Source organism: Nomascus leucogenys, chromosome 2 (assembly GCF_006542625.1).
Source record: "Nomascus leucogenys isolate Asia chromosome 2, Asia_NLE_v1, whole genome shotgun sequence".
Classification (NCBI taxonomy): Eukaryota; Metazoa; Chordata; class Mammalia; order Primates; family Hylobatidae; genus Nomascus; species Nomascus leucogenys.
Window position 1 is genome coordinate 27,339,858 of NC_044382.1, and position 12,290 is coordinate 27,352,147.

General features: G+C 44.9%; 2 protein-coding genes across 2 annotated transcripts in view; one reads left to right on the forward strand and one right to left on the reverse strand.

Annotated features, from left to right (window-relative positions):
* SLC36A1 (solute carrier family 36 member 1) overlaps positions 1-12,290 on the reverse strand; it is a 210,965-nt gene that overhangs the window by 155,835 nt on the left and 42,840 nt on the right. The window lies entirely within an intron of this gene.
* The window catches only part of SLC36A2 (solute carrier family 36 member 2), a 32,526-nt gene continuing 26,786 nt past the window's right edge, over positions 6,551-12,290 (forward strand). The window contains exons 1-4 of the mRNA XM_003266677.2: positions 6,551-6,865; positions 9,937-10,027; positions 10,606-10,694; positions 11,220-11,315. Coding sequence (XP_003266725.2) covers positions 6,702-6,865; positions 9,937-10,027; positions 10,606-10,694; positions 11,220-11,315 — 440 coding nt within the window. The 5' untranslated portion in view covers positions 6,551-6,701. The remainder of the gene's footprint in view (positions 6,866-9,936; positions 10,028-10,605; positions 10,695-11,219; positions 11,316-12,290) is intronic.

Genomic DNA, 12,290 nt, shown 5'->3' on the forward strand with positions numbered 1-12,290 from the left:
GCCACCCAGTCTATGGTACTTTCTTATGACCAGTCCAAGCTGACTAAGACAGGGATTCTTACATAATGACAAAAAGCTTAGCTAAATTGCGTCCTATAGTTCTGTAGAAAGCAGAACTTGTAAGTGATGAGCTTGGATATTTAGATGAGATGTTTCTAAGCAAAATGTTAAAGTTGGAGCCTGGTTTCTTCTTGTTGCCTATAATAAAATGTGAGAGGAAGGAGATAAACTGAGAGACCTCTTAAAAAGAAACCAGGGCTTGATGATTTGGGAAATTCTCAGCCTATCCATATTGCCAAATACACTAAAATCATATTCATTGTCAGGAAAGTGTGCTCTGGAGAGAAAGCCAAGGTTGTAGCTTAATTATCTTTTGCTAGTGTTTTGGAAGGAGCAAAAGACCAAACTATTCACTCAAACAGAGGGCTCTTTGAAGAGATCCAGTATGTGAGTCATGGATCCCCTCAACCATCTCAGCAGATTCCAGAAACAGAGATGGAATTTTCCAGGAAGCATCTGTGTGGGACCCTCTTATCTAATGAAGTGAATCCATGTGCTATACATGAGAGGCCCACAAGGTTTTGAGAAATGTTTTACCAGCAGAAACACTTTCAGTTTGGACTGAAAATGACGGAGAGAGGACAAAATGAATGAAGGTTATTGGATTCCCCAAAATTCTACAAACACAAACAGGTGGATAAAGCTACTCAGCTCAAATATATGCTATCCTTCAAGGAAAAAGGAAGATGAATCCAAAAATAGAACCTTGAGCCCAGAGGAAGCCCCAAGACACAGAGGATTATTCCCAGGCCTGGAAACCTAATGAGGTTGCCTGGTTGGGTTTTTAAATTGCTTGAGGCTGATGAATCCTTTCTTCTATTTTCTCCCTTTTGGAATGAGAACATTTGTAACTATTATCCTATCCCTGTGCCGCTGTTGTATTTTAGAGACAGGTAACTTGTTTTCTAGTTTACAGATCAACAGATGAAGTAGAATTTTTTCTCAAATGAATTGTATTTCTGGTTTCATCCATACCTAATTTAGGTAATTTAGATGATGTGATCTGGAACTTTTTAGCTGATAGTATTTAGATAAGATTTGGGACTTGAATTGATGATGTAATGGATTGAGACTTTTGGAAATGTTATTATAGCATGAGGTCAATGTATTTCACATGTAGGATGGATGTGAATCACCGGGGGTCAGAGAGAAGACTGTGAAAGATGAATAATGATTCCCAAATACATCCACATCTTAATCCCCAGAAACTGAAAATATTACCTTATATGGAACTTTGCAGATGTGATTGAGTTAGGGATCTTGAGATGGGAGGTTTATCCTGGATTATCCTTATGTTTAATCTCGAGTATCTTTATAGGAGGAAAACAAAGGGAGATTTGACTACAGACAAGAGATAAGAAGACCATGGGATAGAAGCAGAGTCAGAGAGAGAAGACACTATGGGAATATCAGGGAAGGAGCCACGAACCAAGGGATATACAGAATGCTCTAGAAGCTAGGAAGAAGGACAACAACAACAAAGAAAACAGATTCTCCTTCATAGCCTTTGGAGGAAGCATAGCCCTGCTGGCATGTTTACTTTGGCTCATTGAAACTGATTTAGGGATTCTGGCCTTCAGAACTATGAGAACAAATTTGTGTGTTGTTTTATGGCACTAAGATTGTGGCAATTTGTTAGAGCAGCCATAGGAAACCAATACAGGCAAAGGAAAGGACCTCTCAGGCTTACTCCACATCTGTCAAATGGGAGCAATAACACATTCATTCACTGAATATTTTTTTGAGAGCCTACCATGAGCCAGGCCTAAGAACTGCGAAGGTGACCAAGTACTTCCCACTTTCATGGAGCTTAAATTCTACGGGGAGGAGATAAACAACAATGGGGATACACACACATAATCAAGATAATTGCAAATTGTGAGAAGCAACATGAAAAAAAGCAGGGGTATGACTGGGAGTAACTAGTCAAGCAGAGGGGCCTCTTTTAGATAGGGTGGTCAAGGGAGGTCATTGGAGCAGAAAAATCTTGACCTAAGACCAGCATAACAAAAAGCAGAGGATAAAAAGTGCAGGCATGGAGAGCAGCAAATGCAGTATCCAAGGAGGGAAAGGACAAAGTTTATTGCAGGAAAAAAGGTCCTTGTGACTGGAGCATAGTGTTCTAGGGAGAGACATGAACAAGGTGAGTTGGAAGAGAGGCAGCAGCTCGATCATGCAGGACCTTGTGGGTTGTGGTGAGGAATCCTGATATGTTCTCAGGTCAATTTGGAGCAGGAGGAGGTTTTAGGAATGGGAGTTGCATCATCATTTGCTATTGTGAGGAAATAGATTTTAAACAGGGAAGTGGAGAGGCCAGGAAACTAGTTAGGAAGCTAGTTTTCCAAGTGAGGGATGATGCTGGCTTGGATGAGAATGGAGGTGGTGAGGATGAAGGATTGCTGTGAATATTGTATAACACAAAATGCTTAATAAATGGTAGCTGTCATTATGGTATGATGATGATGATAACTGTCATTATCATTATTAGCTTTTGCTGAAAAAAGAAACATAAATGAAACTCAGTTGGGTCATAAGAGCAGAGTTGACACCTGCAACAAGTGAGAGACCCCATTCCCGTTCACCAGAAGAAGCCACTTGCTGATGCCACTGACCGCTCCTCATCCCCAATTCACTCTCCCCAGCAAGTTCAGAAACCTAGAAATGTGTCAGAGCCTATACCTACACACATGAATATGTGATTAGGCCACTTAGAGGTTCTGAGGAATAGCTTTTTTTTTTTTTCTTGAGATGGAGTTTCACTCTTTTTGCCCAGGCTAGAGCACAGTGGTGCGATCTCGGCTCACTGCAACAGAGCTTGGAAATCAAAAGACCTGGGCTGGGTTAAAGTCCCTATCTCACCACTGAATCCCTGTTCACTCACTGTATTCCTTCTCCTATCTGGGCCTCAGTTTCCCAATCGGTGAGACGGTATGAGTCAACAAAATGACCTTTCAAGTTCCCTCCAACAATAAAATGATATAATAAAAATGGCTCTCTTCTCTGGGCACTGACTGTGACTCAGGCACTGTACTTGTTTATTTTCTCATGTAATCCTCACGCCTGCCTAAAGACACCCTCATTAATATTTTACAGTTGAGAAACACCAAAGCACAGAGTGCTGGCCATCAGAAAGGGAGCAGTATTGTTAGCATTAAAAACTTGTCATTTAATCCTAGCACTTTGGGAGGCCAAGGCGGGCTCAGGAATTCAAGACCAGCCTGGGCAACATGGCAAAACCCCATCACTACAAAAAACAAAAAATTAGGCATGTTGTCATGCACCTGTAGTCCTGGCTACTTGGGAGGCTGAGGTGGGAGGATCACTTGAGCTTGGGAGGTGGAGGTTGCAGTGAGCCAAGATCACACCATTGCACTCCAGCCTGGGCAATGGAGTGAGACTCTGTTTCAAAAAAACCACAAAAAAAAACAACCCATTATCTTTTATCCTGATATTATGTTTTTCCAGCTTTAGGGGGTTGAAATATTCTCTTTTTTTTAATGGTGATATTTTAAAGGTTTTTAATGGAAATGAGAATTTGCCTATCTATATCAGTCCTTAACATTTATTTAGAAATTTGATTGATGCATGAAGTCCCAGTCTTGAATGGCATAAAGTATGCGCAGGAAAGGGTTTTCAACTATTTCAGAATTCCTACTACACCCTAGTCATAGCAGAGGAACACAGAGATAACTCAACTGCAGCTTCAGAGGCACATGCCAAGAGGCCTGGAATCCAATCAAGGCTCTGCCTCTAGTACTAACTGGGTCACCTTAGGCAAGGGAGGTAGCCCCTCTGAGCCTCAGTTTCCTCATCTGTAAAATGGGGGTAATTATAGTGCCTACCTCATGTAACACACCTCATCTAGAGCTTGGTACATAGAATAGACTCAATAAATGTGAGTCACTATTATCATTATTATTTAGATGGGGGTAGGAGGAGTCACAGTCATCAGCCACAGACTATGAGGAGGTACCCGGCGGGGGCGAGGATAGGGTGATGAATTTTCATCCGGGTAGGGGTTTCATTTTGTCTCCAAAGTCTCTGACTTCTAGCCCAAAGGAGTACTAGTGATCATTTCTACCAGATTATACGACCTCAGGCAAATATTTCCCAGCTCTCTGCCTTGGTTCTCTAATCTATTTAAAAGGAAGCAATTATTCCCATTCCATAGAACAGTGGACTCAAACTTCAGCTAGTATCAGAATCACCTGATGAACTTGGCAAAAATATCATGGCACAGATTCTATCCTACTTCAACAAGTCTGAGTCTCTGTTCTTTATTATCTCTTCAGATGCTTTGATACACACCATGTTTCAAAAGTGCCATAAGCCATGAAAGGAACAAGGCTCTGTGTTTAAAGGATCATAGGAGATTATTATCATTATTTACATCCCATTTGCGCCACCCTTTTTGGAGATGTCTAGTGGGCAGGCTGTCTTTTCACCAGTTGCCTGCCCCACCCAAGAAAAGCTGGCCTGCATCTCAGCGTTACCGAACACCCCATCCAAGCCCTTGGGGTTCTCGTGCCTTTGGAAGTCATCTACAATCTAGTATCCATCTTGCAAAGGGGAAACTGGAGTTTGAAGGGGAATAATATCTTTCCAAGGGTTGCCACAGCTTCATAGTTAGAGCCATAGTGGAACCCAGGGCTTCGGATGCCTGGGCCACTCGTGTTAGAAGGGCTTATTTTGGACATCCCCACCCTGGGAGAAGACCTCCTGCCTGCTAACATGTGGTGCAATGAGTTGGGGTCTGGAGCCCTACCCTACAAGCTTTTTTTTTCACTGACGATGCCTGGGAAGAGCTCTGGCCAAACACTGATACTCCAGCCACCCCTTTCCAAAAGGCCTGAAGATAATTCAGAGTTCTTCTCACAATCTGGAGAGGAAGGCAAGAACTAGCTCATATCTAAACATAGCAAGCTCCTCAACAATCTTATTTACTGACCTTGCTCGAGCAGGAACACAGAGCTCCACCTGCGACATCAAATCTGAGATTACAAATTTAAATTGTGGAATCTCAGGCTGTAAACGAGCAGGTCACAGGATGCAGCCTGCTACTTCACAGACCAGCAATACTGCCATGTAATGGTGCCAGACAAGGGAATAACACTTCTCAAATCACAGCAAGTGTTTCAGTTGATTCAGGACAAGAAACTTGCAGGGTGGGGCCAGCATTAAAACAAAGGAGACAGTGCTGTGGTCAAAGCTGCAGGCTTCAGACAAAAAAACAAACAAACAAAACAAAACAAAAAACAAACAACAACAACAACAAAAAAAAACCTGGCTAGCGGGGAGTTCGGATTTAACAAGTTCCAGCTGTGACCTCCAGCTTTACCTCTCTGAGCCTCAATTTCCACATCTGTAAAAACAAACTAACAAAGCTACCCCACAAAAGTAGCCAGGCTTTGTGGAGCTTGAAGCTTATCCCATGGAGAAGGGGAAAGTAGTGGTAAGGAGGACCTCTTTGGGAAAAAAGCAACACAAAATTGTCCATTCAAAATTGCACACAGGACCTTGGAAAGAGCCCCATGTAAGGGAGGGGCCTGACAAATCTGTCTTGGATGCTACCAGTTAGCAGTGACATTAGCTAAGCAAAGCTTGTGGCATGTAATAAGCCCTTAAGAAATGTTAGTTTTGGGGATGAGATGATGGAGGAGAGAGTGGTATGGCTTGAGTCAAAGGCTGTAATTTTGAGGGAGGAGGAAATTTTGGCCTGTTCATCTGCACTGAAACAGAGATAATGACAGAGTGGAATACTAGAGAAACGCCCAAGACTGTCTTTAGCTGCAGAATTCTATCCTGGATTTCATGTGTGACCTTAGACAAATCTCACCACCTCCTGGCGCCAGTATCTTGCCCAGCAAAATGTGGCTGGGAGTCATACAATCTCAGCCTCTTCCCCGTTTCCAGAAGAACACTCTTTACTCACTCCATGGAGCCTCACAAAAGCTAAGAATTAATTAGAGATGAGTGAATGACTGTCCCTTTTTTGTTCCAGTTTAAGAATGGGGTGCTCCCAGAAGGGATGTCTTAGAGCGAATTGTGGAGCCAGTGAGATATGGAAACCTCTACCCTGAGATGAATAAAAGGAGAGGGATTTGTAGGTATTTTCTCGGAGGCAGAAATAGGTTACTGGTTGAAAACCTTGACAAATTGGGCTAGGTTCCAACTCTGTCACTTTCTAGCTATCTGACCTCGGGCAGATTCCTTTACTTCAAGAAACCTCAGTTTTCTCCTTATTTAATTGATAGGGTTAAATGAGAAAATGTAGATAAAACACTTAGAGGATTGCCTATCCCTTAGTAAAGGGCTTAATAGATATTCGTTATTAAAGTTATCAGTATAATAGTTGTTATCGTTATGATTATTATTAAGTAATATCAGTAAGAATGGGTGATGCACTTTCCAAATCCGTCCTTCCTCTCCTCCTCCTCCCAGGAGTCCTCTTCCACTGGCTTCTCCAGGCAGGAAGAGGTGCCCTCCAGGGAGGTAGGCGGGGCCTCGTTCCAGCTTGGCAGGAGCCAGCCCGGGCACACACCACTGTGCTGGGGTGTACATCTACACTAGACATCTTCTTGCTTCCCTCCTTCCAGAGCAGACCTCTTTGTCACCCTGAGCTCCTCGTTTCTTAAGCAGTCATGTCTGAGACAAAAAGTACCGAGGGTCCCCAGGGAGCTGTTGCCATCAAATTGGACCTTATGTCGCCTCCTGAAAGTGCCAAGAAGTTGGAGAACAAGGACTCTACATTCTTGGATGAAAGTCCTTCAGAGTCAGCAGGCTTGAGGAAGACCAAGGGCATAACGTGAGTGCTGTTTTCTGCCATCCCTATTTCTGCTTTCTAGCCTGAAGCTTGCTTGCATTGGCAAAAACCCTGAGGTGGGTGTGTCTGACCCTCAACCTATTGTGCAGATGAGAAACCAAGGTTGCAAAAAGGTGCAGTCATGGGCTGAGTCAAGCTGAGAGATTAAAGGGGCAGAAGTAAAGGCTGTCAGAAAAGCCCTTAGGGACATAGTGATCCAGCCCCCAACAGGAACAGGTGGGGAAACTGAGGCCCAATTACCCTGGACCACATACTGAGTCATTGGCAGGATAGGGGCTAGAATTCAGTGCTGGCCCTAAAACCACATTTTTGTTCCTGGCCAGCGATGTTAATGTTGGGGATAGAGGTAGAACCCCTAACTTCTTGGAGGAGAAGGTGAGTCCTGAGCTTAAAACCACAGTGGCCTCACTGACCACTAAGTATTTCCTCCTCCCTGCCTCCTTCCTGCAGTAAGCCTGGCCTCTATTTCAACTGAGAAGCATAGATGACACTAAAAAACACACTTTGTGGAAAGTTCTAGTTTTTTCCACTTTCCAGGGAGTGGGGAGTAGGGGTTATTCACAAGGCTTCCAAAACATAAAAAAAGAGGGAAGCCAAGCTACAGGGCTGCAGCTCCCTTCCCCACACCTGACCCCACCACCCAACCAGACTTGCTAGTTTACTTAGGAAAAAAAGATGTGGGGTGTGGTAGTGAAGAGGTTCTGCTGCTTTAAGAAGAAAGTTTTTGCACCACTAGCATAGTAGAAAGAGCACTGGACAGAGAATCAGAAGACCTGAGTTCAAGTGGTGGCTCTACTCCTTCTCTAAGTCCCAGTTTTCTGATATGCAAAACAGGTGGTGGTGTGAACTAAAGGAGGGTGCATGGAAACAAAATCGGAGGATGTGTTTTTTGGGGGTGCACTGCAGGGAGGGACTGTAAGGGGCAGGCAAAGCCCTTCCCCACAGCCATCCAGCAGGACAATTTAGGGATGGACACAACGACTGGTCCTGCTGCTGTCACCCCAGGGCTAGTCCTGGAAGTTGCTAAGTATTAGTGACCCTGAGAGTGAGCTGTCTATAAGTTGGGGCCAGCCACTGCTAAGTAGAGGCATTTCTCAGTCAGAGGCCTTCAGGGAACCACCTATCTCTTGTGTCCTGAACTGATACAAGGTCTGATGGCAACTTCAGCAACTTAAGGATCAAAGGAATAAAGCAAGTGAGAGCTAAAGGGAGACATGAGATAACGGGCTAAGTAAGCGTGGCAACGATGGGGTTGGCTCACCCAGGCTCGAATTCCCACTTAGCTGCTTCCCAACTAGAGCAAATGCTGGAACTTCTTTGTGTCCAGTTTCTCCTCTGTCAATGACAGTTCTCTCCTCCTGGGAGATTTGAGCATAAATACCCCAGACACAGTGTCCATAAGTGTTGGCTGCTGTGAATAAGATGACAATCCAAGGTGACCAAAAAGAAAGGAGTTAGAGTTGGAACCCATGTCTCCCAACTCCCAGTTTGGCGCTTTGCATGACTTACCACACTATGTTTTCAAGTTGGTTGAGTGGCCCAAAGTTAAATTCTGATTTCCTAAGTACTTTAGTTAGAAATTTCCAAAGTAACCCGCTGACCCTTTCCTAGTTTCAAAACAAGCCCATTGCTGGCCTGGCGAGTAGGGTGTAGTGCTCAGTCAGCGATGTGGACACCCACACGGAGAAAGGCATGCAGGGACTCTCCACCCCCTTTTCTCCCTCGATTGTTCTCTTTAACCCTTGATGAATCTATGTACAGAGGCTCAGGAAGCTAGAGGGTTTGGAGCTTCAATATGAAGCTTCCTGAGCCTCTGCCCATAGATTCTTTTAAAATAGCATCTTTTAAAAATAGCATCACTCCTGACATTTACAGAGGGTCAACAAAGTTGAACACGTTGCCTAAGATGACACAGCTAGTTAAGTCGTGGCCTTGAGGTTTAATCCCTGGTTTGTCAAATCCCAGAGACCGGGCTCCTTCCAGAGTACCTCTGCTGTTTTACAAAGAAAAAGTCTCCGAACCAGAAGGCTCTCATGGGGAATTTCCAAGGTTTCTAAAGTTGCACGTGTAAACCCCATGCTCACCTTGACTTAACCTGGTCCAGGTACAAAAACGTGTAGAAATAGGTTGCTTTGTAATTCCACTAATAGAGAGAGTACCTCCCTGGAACATTTTTTCTCCTGATGGTTTAGACCTTGTCCTCCGGGCAAACCTTCACACCTGTCTTAAAGGAAGGGTCTGAGTTTTTGTTTAGGGGAGGGGAGGAGTGCATTCTCCAGCCCTGATGCCCTGAGCTGAGAAAAGAATCCCTCTGGAGCCCAATCCCAGAATGATTATGCCCCACCAGACCTCATCTGGGGACCCAGTCATCCGACCTGTTTATTCAGAAGTCACAATGATTTCTTGTTTCTGCCTGCCCTTTCCCCTTTTCTCTGAGTTCAAGCCTGTCTCTACTACTAGTTTTATGACACTGAGCTAGTTTCTGCCCCCTTCTGAGCCTCCATTTCCTCAGTTATGAAATGGGGTTGTTTCTTTACTTATGCTGTCTGAGTGTCTCTGGGAGGCAGCTCAGCAGAAGTAGGGGTGAAGAACAGGGACTCTGAAGCAGCCCTGTGTTAAATCTTGGCTCCCCAATATATCCTGGATAAGTCATTAACAAATCTCTGTGCCTCAGTTTCTTCATCTGCAAGATGATAATCGTATCTTTGTCAGAGCCTTGACAAGAAAATTAAATGAGATAATACTCATTTAAAGCACCTAGCACAGTGTCTCATATAGTCTCATATAATACTCATTTAAAGCACCTAGCACAGTGTCTCATATAGTAAGTGTTGCAGCATACATTGAGTGTTACCTGCTAAAACCAGGACAGTTCTGGGCAAACTGGGATGGTTGGTAACCCTACAGGAGACCCAGATGTGCCAGGCAAGGACTTACGGACTGAGAGATGGCTAGGAGCCTGCCTATCAGGTGCTGACATGCTGCAAGGGAATGACTGCTGGATCTTCTCACCTCCACACACCCATACTTCACATCTCCTTCCTCTCCTTTAGAGTGTTCCAGACCTTGATTCACCTGGTGAAAGGCAACATGGGCACAGGGATCCTGGGACTACCTCTCGCTGTGAAGAACGCTGGCATCCTGGTAAGAGAGGTGCCACATGTGGGGGCTTTATGGTCAGTTGCGGAAGGGAAGTAAGGGGAGAGGCTCTAGTGGTTTAGCAACCTGTGGTGAGCAGTCTTTCTGGGAGGCAGCTTGGTGCGGGGTTAGGGTCTAGACATCTAGCCTGGGTTTGAGCTGTGGCTCTGCCACAGACTTTAGTACCCTTGGTAAGTCATTTGCCTGCTCTATGGGCCTTAGTTTCCTCCCCTGTAGAATGCAAGGATTGGACTATGCCCAGTTTTCCAAGTATGCTCTATAGAGCACCAGGTCCCCTTGGGGATGTTTCAGGGGCCACAAAGGGCACACATGGTCAGGATTCTGTGTTCCCCTACTCCCATCAGTATACCCCATTGTAATTGCTTTATGCGATTTATTGGAATATTACTTGAGGTCATATTTGAAAGAATAGCTGTTGCTGCTACAAAAGGGTTTTAAACCCAGTTTGCTAGAGAGTTCTTTGAGTTCTGCATGATATCAGCACTACCAAGCCCACCTTGCAGTATTCTTCATAAATGCATTTTCTTCTCTCCTCCCCCACCCCTTGCCTCCCCTTCCTCCAGATGGGCCCACTCAGTCTGCTGGTGATGGGCTTCATCGCCTGCCACTGTATGCACATCCTGGTCAAGTGTGCCCAGCGCTTCTGTAAGAGGTGAGGAAAACAGCCTCCTTGTGTCAATTCCTTTGGTACATGGTTCTCAGGGACAGCCCAGAAACATCATATGCATAATAGAAGTTTACGTCCTAGTTTTCTCCAATAAGGCCAAGAAAGAGTGAAGAGCATTCAAGGGCAGGGAGCTCAGGTGAGGCTCTTCTGTATGGCTCCTTAGGAGATCTCAGTCAGGCTATTGTGCTTATCTGGTTGGCTCCTCTGGAAATTGGGCATAAACTATGCAGAGAATGGTCATGAGGATCCAATGGGATCATGGATATGAAAACTACCGTCCCCATGCAAGGTGTGCATTAGACTCTTGCTGTGTAGTCTCCGCCTCATTTAACAGGTAAGGAAAACAAGCCACTGAGGAATTACTGCTGAGTGTCAAAGCCTGAGGTCTCTGCCCCGTGTTCTTTCTGCTCTTTAGCTGTGTCCTACCTTGTTCTGTGTCTCCTGACTTTTGACCATGTGACTTTAGGCTAAACTATCTCTTGAAAACTGTTTATGCACTCTCTCCTGCAGGCTTAACAAGCCCTTTATGGACTATGGGGACACGGTGATGCATGGACTAGAAGCCAACCCCAACGTCTGGCTCCAGAATCATGCTCACTGGGGAAGGTAACCTGTTCTTGCTTTGCCTGCAGCGGGGTAGGACACAGGAGGAGAAAATGCTGCTATCAGGGATGACTTCTTCCCTGGAAAGGTGGTTTGTTTGGCACTTCTGTGTTAGATGTTGTACATGGAAGGGGTTCATTGGCAACATCCCTGATCAACCCCCACTTCTTGTATATCTCCAGTGACAGGGTGCTCATTCCTTTGCTATGCAGCTTTAATGTTATTTACTCTTTTATTAAACCACATTTATCCAGTTACTCCTATGGCCCTGGAAATGTCATGGAGACCAAGAAGAACAAGACTTTGCCCTCACAGAACCCATAGTCCAGTGAGAAAGGCAGACATTAAACAGCCTAGAATAGAGTTATTTAATAGCCGCTTGGATATGTATGATGAAGGAAAGAAGGGCTGGTTGCTGCCAGGCAGGTTAGGAGATGTGTCTTGGCTTGGGGGAGAGGAGGGCTTTCTAGGATGGAACAGGTGAGACGAGTTCTGCAGGAAGGAGTCCTGAAGAATGAGGAATCACCTCAAAGAAGGTGGACAGGGGGCCTGGAGGGTGGGGCTGGAAGAAGGAAGAGAGGGTGTGAAGGCCCCTGAAGCAAGAAGGTATAGGTGACAGATTCAAGGTACAACAAGACCAGGTAGCTTGAGGGCAGAGAGTCAGGGAGGTGGAACTGAAGAAGGAGCCAGGTGCACAATCAAGTGGTACATTTTAGACCCTCTGAAACAAAGACTCTATTTGTTCTTTTCTTAAAACCAACCAGGAAGCCATTGGAGGGTTTTAATCAGGGAAGTCATCATATTTGTATTGTTTAAAGATCTGTCTGGCTTCTCTGAAGAGAATAGATTGTAAGGGAGCAAGAGCAGATTTAGTCAGATCCATGAGGGGACTATTGACAGTATCCAGCCAGGTCACAATGGTGGCCGGGACCAAGCTGGTGGCAGTGGGATGAAGAAAAGATGACTTGATCATGAACT